Genomic DNA, 17100 nt, shown 5'->3' on the forward strand with positions numbered 1-17100 from the left:
CAGCACAACGATTTGTGATGGTGATGACAAGAGGCAAACAGGAAGATAGCTGTAGGAAAAAATAAATTTACAGTACTCATCCTGAAATAACTTTTTCGATTTATAAAGAAAGTAAAGTGGAAAACAAAGAAAAAGAAAACACAGCAATAAGGAAAAATAAAATCTAGATCGTGTAATCTTCACATACTGTTGCTACCTAGAAATAATTGGAACTCTCTTATTTGTTGTTATAGGTTGAAAATTGTCTGTATTTAATAAGACATCACTAGACACTTATTTTGGATTCATGTTGCAATGGCTGTAGAAAACTGTTAGTCCATATGCCGGCCACAATTTCAATGTTACGTGATAGCGCTACCTATAAGTGTAAGTTAAGACTGGCTGCTGGTTGCGAATATTATGCCAGTAATCCGAATTTTTCTCTGTGTTTCTCAGGATACGCACCCGAATGATGAGCTACTCAGTACCTGGATTAATCACGCGGAGCATATGAGGGACATGCTACACACGAAATTAAGGGGTTGGGTACAGGATATGCAATACGTCAGCGAGCAGACAGCGAATTACAAGGTGGAAGAAGACAAGGAGTCGGCTGGGAAGTATATAGTAAGGTATAAACTAGTGTACATTGCAACCTATGTTAGACTCAATGTTGTGTTGTGACGGCCGGGGTGGCCGAGCGGTTCTAGGCGCTACAGTCTGGAACCGTGCGACCGCTACGGTCGCAGGTTCGAATACTGCCTCGGGCATGGTTGTGTGTGATGTCCTTAGGTTAGTTAGGTTTAAGTAGTTCTAAGTTATAGGGGACTGATTACCTCAGTCTAAGTCTCATAGTGCACAGAGCCAGTTTTTTTTTTTTTTTTTTTTTTTTTTGTGGTGTGGTCTTGAGTCCAGAGACTGGTTTGATGCACCTCTCCAAGATACTCAATCCTGTGCAAGCTTCTTCATATCCGAATAACTAATGCAACCTATATCCCTTTGAATCTGCTTAGTGTATTCATCTCTTGGTCTCCCTCTATGAATTTTACCCTCCGCGCTTCCCTGCAGTACTAAATAGGAGATCCATTGATGACTCAGAACGTGTCCTACCAACCGATCCCTTCCAGTCAAGTTGTGCCACAATTCTATTCAGTACCTCCTCATTAATTACGTGATCTACCCATCTGATCTTCAGCATTCTTCCTTAGCGCCATATTTCGAATGCTTCTATTCTCTTCATGTCTAAACTACTTATCTAAACTATTTTGTCAAACTATCTAAACTATTTTATCATACTCATTATGACTCTTGAATCAATTTTTGCTTAACTGTTACACAAACTGCTGAGATTATTTAATTCAGGATAGAGCAAACAAACGTTAGTAATGGACGATATTGAAGGAGATGGTTACAGCAACTGGTCATTACGGGATTCCGTTTGGTCTTCAATTTTTGATATTGTATTTTGTCTTCAAATGGGTCACATGATACGCAACAGATGAGCAGAGCAAACTATTATAATGAATGGTGTTACTACTTTTACTAGAGGGAGTACTGTAGCTTTCGTGTACTACCTATGTTTTTATAATTCATCTAAACAATGATATCTTGGGCAAACCTCTGGCTACACTGGCAGTCGTAGTTAGGTCAACAGTAGAGAGGAATCGACGTTGCTTGGCTGCTAATGGGGGTCATTTTAAACACGTAAAATAACACTACACTCGTGCAAGAATTGTAACGGAATGTCATTTTGTTTTGTTAATACTGACTATCGACGAGTGTCTACATTTTTCTGGACCACTCTGTATACATTTAAAATCAGTTCAGACTATACAGTGAGTCACTAACTGTTGGCACCAAGAATAACTCCGAAAGTATGATACGAGCTGGAAACTTTGTCGGACAAATGTTGCATGGGACAACGGGGGCCATACTATGACATTAGTTTTTTGTTGCTAGGTGCGGCTGCTATGGAGGTATGAAAATCCGCTGTTTTTTTTTTAATGGGATGCCATAGTCTGCTACTTATTTTCTGACAGCGGCTATCGAGACGAATCCAGTGATGTGTAACAGTAAGGTTCTTGAAAGTCAACGAAGGTCACAAAGGGGGCATGATCGTCCATTTACACAAGGTGTTCGACGTGATGACCATTGGTATCAATGCCGTGCTGCAATCTCCTTATCATGGATTGAGTGGTATTCCTTATCACATCGGGACATACCAAAGCACATGCTCTGACAATTCTCTCTCGCATATCTTCATCTGTAGTTGGAACGTATTTATAAACAATGTCTTTTACGATTCCCCACAAGTAAAAATCCAGAGGCGTCAAGTCTGGCCAACGAGCCGGCCACGACACATCTCCTCCGCGTGCAATCCAAAAGTTTCGGAATTCTCTCTGAAAATCATTTCTAGCCATCAGCGAAAATGTGCCGGACACCCATCGTGTTGATACAACTTTCTGTTCTTAAAGGAATTTCTTCCAATAACAGACGTAACACTTCTAGCAGGAATGTGGTGTACTTCCTACCATTAAGATTTCCTTCGTTGAAATAAGTCTGTGATCCAGAATCCCACACCATGCATTCACCGACCATGGTTTTTGGTGTGCAGCTTGTCGCAGCCAACATGGATTTTCAGTTTCCCAATAAGGCATGTTATGCAAATTATCATTTCTAAGGTTCGTGAATGTAGCCTCGCGAGTAAATAAAAGCAGTTTAATAAATGTGTCATCCCTCTGAATCTGAAGTTGAGTCCATCGGCAGAATTCAATGTGACGCATACAATCTGTAGCAGTTAATTCTTGGTGGAGACTGATATGGTAAGGTTGATATTTATGGCGATGCAGAACATGAACAACACTACTCTGGCTCATGCCATATTCCCTTGCGATTTGACGCGAACTAACACAAGGATCTCGAACCACAGTTGCAAGAGTACCAATTTCCGTTCCCTCGTTAGTAACTACCCTTTGCCGGATATGTTCCTGACGCGTTGAAGAAACAGTTGCACGTGGCCGAGCGGTTCTAGGCGCTTCAGTCTGGAACCGCGCCACCGCTACGGTCGCAGGTTCGAATCCTGCCTCGGGCATGGATATGTGTGTGATATCCTTAGCTTAGTTAGGTTTAAGTAGTTGTAAGTTCTAGGGGACTGACGTCCTCAGATGTTAAGTCCCATAGTGCTCAGATCCATTTTTGATCCAGTTGTTCTCAATTTATCATACACGCGTGTAGGGTGAGTACGTTGGGGATATCTTTCAGCGAATAGCTCTCTAGATCTCACTGAATTTAGTTGGCAGTCTCTGTAAATGAGAAGCATATCGACGTATTCTTCGAAGGAATACGTCTTTCACATTCGCTTGATTCGACGATACTAGTCATGTCGTTTCCATTAGTGATGTATTGTGAAACCGTCGAATGGTGTTTACATATCATTGGCACGTTAGATGGATACGCCGTATTCGGCGAATATTTACTATTTGCATGATATACGAGAGAGAATTGTCAGAGCATGTGCTTCGATAAGTGCCGAAGTGATAAGGTTTATCACTCAATACATGATAAGAAGATTGCAGCACTGCATAGTTACCAATGGTCATCACTTCGAACATCTTCTGTAAATGGTCGCTCACACGTAAGGCAATACTGACCCTACGACTTATCTTAGAAGAAAGATTAAGGAAAGGCAAACCTACGTTTCTACCATTATCAGACTTAGAGAAAGCTTTTGACAATGTTGACTGGAATACTCTCTTTCAAATTGTGAACGTGGCAGGGTTAAAATACAGGGAGCGAAAGGCTATTTACAATTTGTACAGAAACCAAATGGCAGTTATAAGAGTCGAGGGACATGAAAGCGAAGCAGTGGTTGAGAAGGGAGTAAGACAGGGTTGTAGCCTCTCCCCGATGTTATTCAATCTGTATACTGAGCAAGCAGTAAAGGAAACAAAAGAAAAGTTCGGAGTAGGCATTAAAATCCACGGAGAAGAAATAAAAACTTTGAGGTTCGCCGATGACATTGTAATTCTGTCAGAGACAGCAAAGGACTTGGAAGAGCAGTTGAACGGAATGGACAGTGTCTCGAAAGGAGGATATAAGCTGAACATCAACAAAAGCAAAACGAGGATCATGGAATGTAGTCGAATTAAATCGGGTGATGCTGACGTAATTAGATTAGGAAATGAGACTCTTAAAGTAGTAAATGAGTTTTGCTATTTGTGCAGCAAAATAATGGATGATGGTCGAAGTAGAGAGGATATAAAATGTAGACTGGGAATGGCAAGGAAAGCGTTTCTGAAGAAGAGAAATTTGTTAACATCGAGTATTGATTTAAGTGTCAGGAAGTAGTTTCTGAAAGTATTTGTATCGAGTGTAGCCATGTATGGAAGTGAAACGAGGACGATAAATAGTTTAGACATGCAGAGAATAGAAGCTTTCGAAATGTGGTGCTACAGAAGAATGATGAAGATTAGATGGGTAGATCACATAACTAATCAGGAGGTATTGAATAGAATTGGGGAGAAGAGGAGTTTGTGGCACAACTTGACAAGAAGAAGGGACCGGTAGGTATGACATGTTGTGAGGCATCAAGGGATCACCAATTTAGTACTGGAGGGCAGCGGGGAGGGTAAAAATCTTAGAGGGAGACCAAGAGATGAATACGCTAAGCAGATTCAGAAGGATGTAGGCTGCAGTAGGTACTGGGAGATGAAGAAGCTTGCGCAGGATAGAGTAGCATGGAGAGCTGCATCAAACCAGTCTCAGGACTGAAGACCACAACAACAACAACCACATTTTTGAACTTCGTTGACCTTCAAAGACCTTACTGTTACACATCATTGGATTCGTCTCGATAGCCGCCGTCAAAAACAAGTGCCAAACTATAGCATCCCATTTAAAAAACGAAGGTGAGCTTCATATCTCTAAAGCGACCCCACCGAGCAACAAAAAACCAACGTCATATTATGACCCCTGTTTTCCCATGCAACATATGTCTCACAAACTTTTCAGCTACTATCATACTTTCGGATTTATTCTAGCTGGCAGCACTTAGTGACTCACCCTGTACACAGGGTGGTCAGGAAAAGTCTGAAAAGCGTCTAAGGGTGTTACAGGGCAGGTTGCACTCAGAAATAAATGTCACAAAGAAAATTAGACACATTGCGCTGTTTCTAAGTTAATTAGCACTGAAGTTATACAGTCAAGTTACTGAGCGTGCAGCTTCAAGAAACGGGTTTGCCGATCGTGTTCTTGGTTTGCTTTCCCGAAAACCAAAAAAATTATATAAAAATGGGACACCGAGTCAATATCGAACAGACTCAAAGGTTGAGCAGTTTCGTGTTCTGCCATCGACGCTGACACCGACTGACGGTAATTATATCTGGTGGCGAGCTTGAAATTTCATCACGTAACTGTCTGACTGTTTAAATTCAGTGCTATTATCTCGGAAACGGAGCTAGGTATCGAATTTTTTTTTTTAGAATTATTTCTCACGACAATATACCTTGCAGCACCATCACAAACTTTTCAGACTATTTCTGACCACCCTGTGTAATAACACAGAATTTTTTTTTCTTTATTGCGATTTTAAAACCTGTACAACAGGCAGGCTGGCAGCAGCATTCTACGCTGCTCTTCAGCCGTAGAAAAGACAATGAGAAAAAGCAGAAGGAATACACATAATTTACATAATGGCGGGTAATAAAACTGTAGACACATAAATTCAAAACCACAGAGCCGTTCACACTCGACGATAATCCACACTACAAACTGTTGACACGAGGCACTAACACTGATGATGTCGATGGCACATGTGAACGATGGAGTGTGACGGTGAACAATAAACACAAAACACGTCGGCACACACGAGAAACGGATGGCGATGATCTCCGGCGCGCGACTGTTCACGTAACGTGTGCGAGTCCAGGGACCTGCCAAGAGGGTGAGAAGGGTGAGGGGGAGGGAGATGGGAGAACAAAGATGCCAATGGCAGAGGAGATGGGACGAGGAGTAGAGGGACGGGGGTAGGGGAAGCCCGGGGGAGGAGTGGGGAGAAAGGGAGGAGGGAGGGAAGGAGGAGAGAAGGGAAGGAGGGTGCCCAAAGGAACAAACACAGGAAGAGGGAGGGAGGATCAAATTTGGTAGGAAGGGGAGCTGGCGGAAGCCACCTTGGGAGACGGTAAGGAGGGTGGAGAAATGGAGAGCAGGTGGGACGTGGGAATACAGGCGCATCAGCGGACAGGGGTGGTAGAGGATGGGTGAGACAAGTGGGTGAGGAGGATCGAGTTTACGATAGGTGTAGAGGATCCGTATCTGTTCGAGGAAAAGTAGGAGGTGGGGGAACGGAATTAGGTCGTACAGGATCCGCGTGGGGGAGGGAAGACGGATGCGATAGGTGAGGCGGAGGGCATGGCGTTCAAGGATCTGAAGGTAGGGGGGGCGGAGATCCAGGCCGGATGGGCGTAACAGAGGATAGGGCGGATGAGGGATTTATAGGTGTGGAGGATGGTGGGGGGTCCAGACCCCGCGTACGGCCGGAGAGGAGCTTGAGGAGACGGAGTCGGGAGTGTGGCTTGGCTTGGATTGTCCAGAGATGGGGGGAATAACACAGAACATAGACATTCGTGTACGTCTTCTGCGGATGAAAAATGTATGCTGCTATTGTCGTTCGTTAAAGTTCCATGCTTTATGTAGATAAATAGCAGAACCTGTTGGCAAAGATAAGAAATTACATCAACATTTGTTTAACGTTATACAGGGTGCGCCATTGATAATGACTGGGCCAAATATCTCACGAAATAAGCGTCAAACGAAAAAACTACAAAGAACGAAACTTGTCGCTTGAAGGGGGAAGCCGGCCGGAGTGGCTGAGCGGTTCTAGGCGCTACAGTCTGGAACCGCGCGACCTCTACGGTCGCAGGTTCGAATCCTGCCTCGCGCGTGGATGTATGTGATGTCTTTAGGTTAGTTAGGTTTAACTAGTTCTAAGTTCTAGGGGACTGATGACCTGAGAAGTTGAGTCCCATAGTGCTCAGAGCCATTTGAACCATTTTTTTGAAGGGGGAAACCAGATGGCGCTATGGTTGGCCCGCTAGATGGCGCTGCCATAGGTCCATCGGATATCGGCTGCATTTCTTAAAACAGGAACCACCATTTATTATTACTTATTCGTGTAGTACGTAAAGAAATATGAATGTTTTATTTGGACCACTTTTTTCGCTTTGTGATAGATGGCGCTGTAATAGTCACAAACGTATAAGTACGTGGTATCACGTAACATTCCTCCAGTGCGGAAGGCATTTGCTTCGTGATACAATATCCGTGTTAAAATGGACCGTTTACCAACTGCGGAGAAGGTCGATACCGTGTTGATGTATGGCTATTGTAATCAAAATGCCCAACGGGCGTGTGCTATGTATGCTGCTCGGTACCCTGGACGACATCATCTAAGTGTCCGGATAGTTACGTTATTTGAGGAAACAGGAAGCGTTCAGTCACATGTGAAACGTCATCCACGAACTGTAACAAATGATGATGCCCAAGTAGGTGTTAAAGCTGCAGTCGCGGCTAATCCGCACATCAGTAGCAGTCAAATTGCGCGAGAATCGGGAATCAAAACGTCGGTGTTGAGAATGCAACATCAACATCGATTGCACCCGTACCATATTTCTATGCACCAGGATTTGCATGGCGACGACTTTGAACGTCGTATACAATTCTGCCACTGGGAACAAGAAAAATTACGGGACCATTACAGATTTTTTGCACGCGTTCTATTTAGCGACAAAGCATCATTCACCAACAGCGGTAAAGTAAACAGGCATAATATGCACTATTGGGCAACCGAAAAATCCACGATGGCTCCGACAAGTGAAATATCAGGGACCTTGGTGGGTTAATGTATGGTGCGGCATTATGGGAGCAAGGATAATTGGCCCCCATTTTATCGATGGCAATGTAAATGGTACAATGTATGCTGATTTCCTACGTAATGTTCTACCGATGTTGCTACAAGATGTTTCACTGCAAAAAATGGTTCAAATGGCTCTGAGCACTATGGGACTTAACATCTTAGGTCATCAGTCCCCTAGAACTTAGAACTACTTAGACCTAACTAACCTAAGAACATCACACAACACCCAGCCATCACGAGGCAGAGAAAATCCCTGACCCCGCCGGGAATCGAACCCGGGAACCCGGGCGTGGGAAGCGAGAACGCTACCGCACGACCACGAGATGCGGGCTGTTTCACTGCATGACAGAATCCCGATGTACTTCCAACATGATGGCTGTCCGGCACATAGCTCGCGTGCGGTTGAAGCGGTATTGAATAGCATATTTCATGACAGGTGGATTAGTCGACTAAGCACTATACCATGGCCCGCACGTTCACCGGATCTGACGTCCCCGGATTTCTTTCTGTGGGGAAAGTTGAAGGATATTTGCTATCGTGATCCACCGACAACGCCTGACAACATGCCTCAGCGCATTGACAATGCATGTGCGAACATTACGGAAGGCGAACTACTCGTTGTTGAGAGGGAGTTTCAAATAAGCGCACACATTCCGCTGCAGAGCCAAATGCACTGAGGTTGACGGACATAATTTTGATCAGTGATTGCACTAACGTGGTATTTACAGGTAATCACGTTGCAACAGCATGCGTTCTCAGAAATGATAAGTTCACAAAGGTACATGTATCACATTGGAACAACCGAAATAAAATGTTCAAACGTACCTACGTTCTGTATTTTAATTTAAAAAACCGAACTGTTACCAACTGTTCGTCTAAAATTGTGAGCCATATGCTTGTGACTATTACAGCGCCATCTACCACAAACCGAAAAGAGTGGTCCATCTAAAACATTCATATTTCTTTACGTACTACGCGAATATGTAATAAAAAGTGGGGGTTGCTACTTTAAAAAACGCAATTGATATCCATTTGACCTATGGCAGCGCGATCTAGCGGGCCAACCTTAGCGCCATCTGGTTTTCCCCTTCAATCTAGACAAATTTCGTTCTTTGTAGTTTTTTTCGTTTGACGCTTATTTTGTGAGATATTTGGTCCGGTCACGATGAATGGATCACCATGTTTATCACTGTAGCTCATCACAAGGAAATACCTTTACTTAAAAAAAAAAATACATGACGGTTCTAGTCGCAGTCCAGTAAGCAGCTTTAATCTGCCAGGGAGTTTCAAATAAGCGCACACATTCCGCTACAGAGCGAAAATTCCATCATGCACATTTTTACATTCTTGCTTGCACTGTACATGATTTGGCGTGTTTGTTTTATTTGCTATTAACGATCAACCTCGCCGCTCGTGCGTCAACAGGCTGCCGCTGTTGAATGATCGCCTGCTGTCGTATCACGCGCCGTACCTCGCCTTTCGCGACGACTTCAGCGCGCAGTGTGAGAAGCAACAGCCAGAGGCGTCGTCAATGTTCGCTCTCGCCGACGTGCTCTACAGCTTCTACTACCACTTCTGGTTAAGCGAAGCTCGAAGTTTCCTGCCGCTTTACGAAGTTCATTACCGTTTGACCCGCATGCCTGAAGTACCAAATGAACGTCCTGTCTACATCAAAGGTAAGTTTGATTCTGGGATACACGCGCTTCACGTTTATGCACCGAAGGCTGTTGACTCTACTGTCATTCGAGGAATCAGGTACAAAAAACACCTGTAGATATTCACTTTTAGATCTTCCGTGATTTTCTACACCACGTAAGATAATTGCGATAGTTGCTCGTGTACTTTCCATCTTCGATCTTTCGACTGGCTGGCAGCTCTCCATCTCTATTTGTCTCTAGCTTACACCTCATTTCGACGTGACGTAGGTTAGAAAATTTAAAAAGGGAAATGGATAGGTTAAAGTTAGATATAGTGGGAATTAGTGAAGTTCGGTGGCAGGAGGAACAAGACTTTTGGTCAGGTGAATACAGGGTTATAAATACAAAATCAAATAGGGGTAATGCAGGAGTAGGTTTAATAATGAATAAAAAAATAGGTGTGCGGGTAAGCTACTACAAACAGCACAGTGAACGCATTATTGTGGCCAAGATAGAAACGAAGCTCACGCCTACTGCAGTAGTACAAGTTTATATGCCAACTAGCTCTGCAGATGATGAAGAAATTGATGAAATGTATGATGAGATAAAAGAAATTATTCAGGTAGTGAAGGGAGACGAAAATTTAATAGTCATGGGTGACTGTAATTTGAGAGTAGGAAAAGGGAGAGAAGGAAACATAGTAGGTGAATATGGATTGGGGGTAAGAAATGAAAGAGGAAGCCGTCTGGTAGAATTTTGCACAGAGCATATCTTAATCATAGTTAACACTTGGTTCAAGAATCATAAAAGAGGGTTGTATACATGGAAGAATCCTGGAGATACTAGAAGGTATCAGATACATTATATAATGGTAAGACAGAGATTTAGGAACCAGGTTTTCAACTGTAAGACATTTCCAGGGGCAGATGTGGACTCTGATCACAATCTATTGGTTATGAACTGTAGATTAAAACTGAGGAAACTGCAAAAAGGTGGGAATTTAAGGAGATGGGACCTGGATTGACTAAACCAGAGGTTTAACATTAACAGTAGAAATCCATTATTCTTTCGGAAAATATCGTGTAAGTGTAAAAAAGTTGTGGAATGTTTTCAAAGAGATAGTATCGACAGCATTTGAGAGACATATACTGTTGTGAATTGGCAGGAGCCAATTCACGGGGTTTGGAGGAAGCCGAAAGGCACGCGTTTAAGCTCACGCAGGATGGCGTGAGGTCTGGAACAGGTAAAGTAATTATACTATCAAGAAAAGTACGTAGCCGCTGGAATACTTAATTTTAATCCATAATTGGTGAACATCGGTCTGACTGTACATGCATCACAATATAAATAGCAATTGATAATGGCGCCTTACTAGGTCGTAGCAAATGACGTAGCTGAAGGCTATGTTAACTATCGTCTCGGCAAATGAGAGCGTAATTTGTCAGTGAACCATCTCTAGCAAAGTCGGCTGTGCAACTGGGACGAGTGCTAGGAAGTCTCTCTAGACCTGCCGTGTGGCGGCGCTCGTTCTGCAATCACTGACAGCGGCGACACGAGGGTCCGACGTATACTAGCGGACCGCGGCCGATTTAAAGGCTACCACCTAGCAAGTGTGGTGTCTGGCGGTGACACCACATTCCTCCCCCGCAAATCGGCGAACGGTTGTGTTATAAGGCTTCCGCCCGACGTGGGGAGGACCCCATGTTGACGTATGCGTCGAGGTGGGGAGCCTAACAACAGGCGAGGCTGTGCCACCCGCACCCTGCCATTCGGTCCGAGGGGAGCTAGGAAACGCCTGAAAACCTAGTCCAGGGTGCACGCCAACATGCGGTGTATGCGCCCCTAGAGAGACAGGAGGGGCCGAAGGGTCGACCTCCATCGAGTCGGGGCACCCGACGGGCGAAGACGCCATGTGGTCCGGAGCGGGCAAGAGTTCCATGGCGGAGGACAACTGGTCACGGGAAGCGATCGGCGGCGCGTGACCCAGGGAGGCGCCCGGCGGTTGCAGCGACGCGTCCACTTCGGGTGTCGCCGGCGGGAGAACAGGCGGCGGCGGCGGCGCGTCGCCATGGGGCAAAATAGAAGGCATCGTCGGTAACACCTGGGGATGAGGCGAGCCAGTAGATGGGTCCCCAGGGCGCTGACCGGACGGCACCGTCGCTGAAAGCAGACGTGGAGCGGCAGAACCCGTGCGACGACAGAGGCGCAGCTGATTGAGATGCCGACGCACCTCACCAGAGGCCCCCAAAACCAGATACATAGCGCGGCCGAGGCAGCGAAGAATGCGCCCTGCGAGCCAACGCAGTGAACCTCGATAGTTGCGATAGAATACAACGTCGCCTGGAGCAAAAGCAGGTGGCTGCCGCTGCACAGGAACCTGATTCGGCGGATGTAGCAAAGACATCACGGTTCGATGAGGACGACCGTGGAGCAACTCAGCCGACGAGCGACCATCTCGGGGCTGAGAGCGATACGAGGACAAAAAGAGCAATAACGCGTCCTCCCGAGAATGCGACTCTTTCAACTTCAACATCTGTGACTTGAAAGTCCGGACCAATCGTTCAGCGGCACCGTTTGACTGAGGCGAAAATGGCGCGGATGTCAGATGTTGCATTGGCCTTGCAGAATGACTGAAATTCTGCGGACATGAATTGTGGGCCATTGTCGGAAACAATAGTCTGTGGAAGACCTTCAATGCAAAAGATAGCAGACAACGCTTGGATGGTGGCAGATGACGTCGTGGAAGACATCCAGACAACAAAAGGAAAATTACTGAAGGAATCGACAACAATCAACCATCTAGCATTCCAGAATGGACCAGCAAAATCGATGTGTAAGCGTTGCCAAGGGGAAGTGGCCTTCGGCCATGCAAAGAATTTCCGCGGTGGGGCGGATTGTTGTTCGGCACACGCCATGCAAGAAGAACACATATTCGTAATCGCAGCATCGATTCCGAACCAAGTACAGTGCTGACGAGCAAGTTGTTTCATTCTCACTGTAAGTAGGCTATGTAAGTAGGCTGTTTAGGTTCTTATATTGGTAACGCCGCCGCCACGTAGCGCTCTCTGTATGAAAATCACTGGCTGTGCTGTGTGCAGTCTGTGGCTAGTTTGCATTGTTGTCTGCCATAGTAGTGTTGGGCAGCGGCAGCTGGATGTGAACAGCGCGTAGCGTTGCGCAGTTAGAGGTGAGCCGCCAGCAGTGGTGGATGTGGGGAGAGAAATGGCGGAGACTTGAAATTTGTAAGACTGGATGGCATATATATTATGATTATTATGGTAAATACATTGTTTGTTCTCCATTAAAATCTTTCATTTGCTAACTATGCCTATCAGTAGTTAGTGCCTTCAGTAGTTTGAATCTTTTATTTAGCTGGCAGTAGTGGCGCTCGCTGTATTGCAGTAGTTCGAGTAACGAAGATTTTTGGTGAGGTAAGTGGTTTGTGAAAGGTATAGGTTAATGTTAGTCAGGGCCATTCCTTTGTAGGGATTTCTGAAAGTCAGATTGCATTGCGCTAAAAAATATTGTGTGTCAGTTTAAGCACAGTCTTGTATAAATGTTCAAAGGGGACGTTTCATCACTATACCCCAATGTCCTTGGTGGAGAAGCCGTAAGACAGATGACTGTAACGAACGTGGGACCACGACCCTGGACTGATCATTATCAGAACGCAACAGCAAAACACCACGTCGAACAAAAAGTCTCTCCTTGTGAGCAAAAAATCGGCGAACCAACGGATCCTCGATCCGTGACTTTGACAAGGGCCATTGCGTAGCAACAAAACGCAAAACGGTAGCAAGGACAGGGTCAGCAGCTGTGGCTGTAGCTACACGACGAAAATCATGCGGAAACGATTCGACCACGTCATCGGTTTCCGAATCAATGAACATGCAAGCAAGATCGGAGGAATCGAATGCTCTATCCTCAGCAACAGGCAAACGGGACAACGCATCGGCGTTTCCGTGCTTAGCAGTGGACCGATACAAGATATTGTAGCGGTACTGCGAGAGGAAAATAGACCAGCGGATGAATTTATGCGCTGTACGCAGAGGTACAGGCTTGTTCGGATGAAAAAGCGACGTCAAAGGTTTGTGGTCTGTGATGATGGTAAAGTGACGACCATACAAGAAATCATGAAACTTAGTAACACCAAATACGAGAGCCAATGCTTCTTTCTCGATCTGAGAATAATTTCTTTGCGCAGACGAGAGCAATTTGGACGCAAAGGCAATAGGGCGATCGTGCAAATCATCTTTGTGCGCAAGCACAGCACCGATCCCGAAATCCGATGCATCCACCATCAACAAAAGGGGTTTCCGGGGATCGAATGGCGTAAGGCAAGTATTGGAAAGCAACGCCGATTTCAACTGGCGAAAGGCGCGTTCGCATTCATCGTCCAGACGTTCGGAACACCTTTACGGCGTAAGCGATGAAGCGGAGCTGAAATGGAAGAGGCGTGGCGCACATAGCGATGATAATTTATTTTTCCCAGCACACTCTGTAGCTGCTTCAAATTCTGCGGCGAAGGCAAGTCTTGTATGGCACGGAGGTGCTCTGGACTGGGATGTATGCCTTGGGCATTGAGTACATGTCCCAGATATGGTAAGTCACGAGCAAAGCGAAGACCATGTTGTCGCAAGACCTGAAATAATGTTCTGAGATTGGCTAAATGTTCTTCTTCCGTCTTTCCGGAGATCACAATATCGTCCAGATAGTTTGCTGCAGTAGGGACCGACGCACAAACAGTTTGCAGATATTGCTGAAACAATGCAGGGCGGATGCACACCCGAATGGCAATCGTTTGAAACGGTACAAACCAAGATGCGTGTTAACCACCAAAACGCGCTGGGATTCTTCGTCCACCGGTATTTGCAAGTACGCATCTGCTAGGTCCAACTTCGAAAAATATTTACCCGGGCACAGTTTGTCAAAAAGATCTTCCGGGCGTGGTAAAGTAAAAGTTGCAATCACTAGTTGTGGATTCACTGTTGCCTTGAAGTCCACACAAAGTCTCAATTTACCGGAAGGTTTTGGCAAAATTACTAAGGGTGATGCCCAGAGAGAAACCTGCACACGTTCAATTACACCTTGTGATTCCAAATCGTGTAATGTTCTGGCCACCTCATCACGGAATGCGTGGGGAACATTGCGCGGTATGAAAAATTTCGGTTGCGCATTTACTTTCAGTTCCAAATGTGCTTTATAGTTCTTAGCGCAACCGAGGCCCGGTGCAAAAATGTCTGCAAACTCTTCACATAGACGAGAAACACTGGCTGAAGGCACAGTCTGGTTCACTGATAGGACCTGATTTACTATAGACAAGTTAAGCAACTGAAATAAATCTAAACCAAACAAGTTCACTGCAGCAGAAGAACAAAGTACGTAAAATGACACAAGTTTTGTTTGTCCCTTGTATGTTGCAAGAAGGCTGCACTGTCCTAACACAGGGAGCCCGTGACCTGAATATGTAGTTAGCTTAACATTTGCGGCATGCAACGGAGGTGTGCCCAGCTGTCGGTATGTGTCGTGATTGATCAGTGAAACTGCAGCTCCGGTATCGAGCTGGAACGGTATCACATTGCCGTGAATGGCCAAGTCTACAAAAAGTTTATTGTCCTGCTGACGACAAGAGCGACTGTCTTGTGCAACGTGAACTGACACTCGTACAGAATCACGTGCGACTTGACGTGATTTCCGGCACACTATTTGTGGGACGAACACAGTCACTGTTAGAGAGAGTGGCACTGGGTGGAGTGGAATGAACTACATGAATTTCCATGGGCGAAGGTTCACGAGCCTGAGTATTCTTGGTTCGATTCCGATTCCGGCGCAAAGCAAAGGGCCTGGAATGGTTGTGAGTGTCTGATCTGAGCTTTTTCTGGCAAACACTCTGAACATGTCCTCGTTTATTACAGAAAAAGCAGATAGCTTGGCGTGACGGGCAATTCTCACGCAAATGTCTAGTAGCACACCGCGGGCATGATTTTATCACTGCATTTGCTTGCCTGTGCGGGACACTTGGCAGAGAGCGTGGCAGCAGCTGCGCGGACGGGCGCGAGGGCTGTTTACTGGTCCGTGTAGCTCGCCCAGCGGGCCGGGTAACATAACACATGGCTAACGAAGTTTCAAATGATTCCTGAGCAAAGTCAAGTGTGTCCTGCCGATCCAATATGTCCATCACTTGTTGAAGGGAGGGATTGACTAGTTTCTAAATCTGTTCCCTTATACGAACATCAGAAACGTTCTGTGCAATTGCAGCACGTACCATAGTATCTGAATAAGGAAGTCCACATTCACACTCAAAAGCGCAATCCCTAGTAAGGCCTTGCAAGGTTGCAAACCACTCTCTATTAGTCTGACTGGCCGTACGTTTTGTACGAAAGAACGTATACCTTTTTGCAAAGACATTGACTGATTCTTTGAAATATGCATCTAATGCAGACAAAATTTCTTCGTAGGACAGAGTTGCTACGTCGCGTCGGGGAAACAATTGGACTATCACACGGTACATGGACATGCCGATGCACGATAATAAGAAAGGCTGCCGCTCGTTACCTTGAATCCTGTAGGCAGCGAGATGGAATCCAAATTGGCGTGACCACTCCGTCCATGTTTCCAGGTCTGGCTGAAAATTACGGAATGGTGGTGCAACTGCGTTTTGTGGCTGCGGTAGCGGTGAAGCGGCGGTGGCCGCATCGTTTTGCAGTGCACGTTGACCCTGGACGAGCTGTCCAAGGGCATCCAATAAGGCCTGCGTCTGCTGATTCTGCAAGCGACAAAATTCGGACAGTACATCTGGAGATTGTGGCGAAGCCATGACACAAGTAAATCAGGGCAAATTTGGTACAAACGCGATTTAGCTCGTCGCCAAATGTTGTGAATTAGCAGGAGCCAATTCATGGGGTTTGGAGGAAGCCGAAAGGCACGCGTTTAAGCTCACGCAGGCTGGCGTGAGGTCTGGAACAGGTAAAGTAATTATACTATTAAGAAAAGTATGTAGCCGCTGGAATACTTAACTTTAATCCATAATTGGTGAACATCGGTCTGACTGTACATGCATCACAATATAAATAGCAATTGATAATGGCGACTTGCTAGATGGTAGCAAATGACGTAGCTGAAGGCTATGCTAACTATCGTCTCGGCAAATGAGAGCGTAATTTGTCAGTGGACCATCTCTAGCAAAGTCGGCTGTACAACTGGGACGAGTGCTAGGAAGTCTCTCTAGACCTGCCGTGTGGCGGCGCTCGTTCTGCAATCACTGACAGTGGCGACACGCGAGTCCGACGTATACTAGCGGACCGCGGCCGATTTAAAGGCTACCACCTAGCAAGTGTGGTGTCTGGCGATGACACCACATATACCACATAAATTAATAAGTGATGGTACCGACCCCCCACGGTACACAAAACGGGTCAGATCGTTGTTGCAGTAGCAACGAATACAGCATGCCAAATTTAAAAGAACGCAAAATCCTCAAGGTTGGCCAAGTTCTACAGAAGTTCGAAATACATCGCGTATATCAATGCGAGATGCTTTTAATAATTTCCACAACGAAATTCTGTCTCGAAA

At 45.6% G+C, this 17100-nt stretch overlaps 1 protein-coding gene across 1 annotated transcript in view; it reads left to right on the top strand.

Moving 5' to 3' along the window:
- Positions 1-17100, top strand: part of LOC126106550 (uncharacterized) — a 94677-nt gene that overhangs the window by 54825 nt on the left and 22752 nt on the right. The window contains exon 5 of the mRNA XM_049912889.1: positions 436-611. Within this exon, the coding sequence (XP_049768846.1) occupies positions 436-611 (176 nt within the window). The remainder of the gene's footprint in view (positions 1-435; positions 612-17100) is intronic.

The sequence above is a fragment of the Schistocerca cancellata genome, chromosome 10, assembly GCF_023864275.1.
Source record: "Schistocerca cancellata isolate TAMUIC-IGC-003103 chromosome 10, iqSchCanc2.1, whole genome shotgun sequence".
In the NCBI taxonomy this organism is placed as follows: Eukaryota; Metazoa; Arthropoda; class Insecta; order Orthoptera; family Acrididae; genus Schistocerca; species Schistocerca cancellata.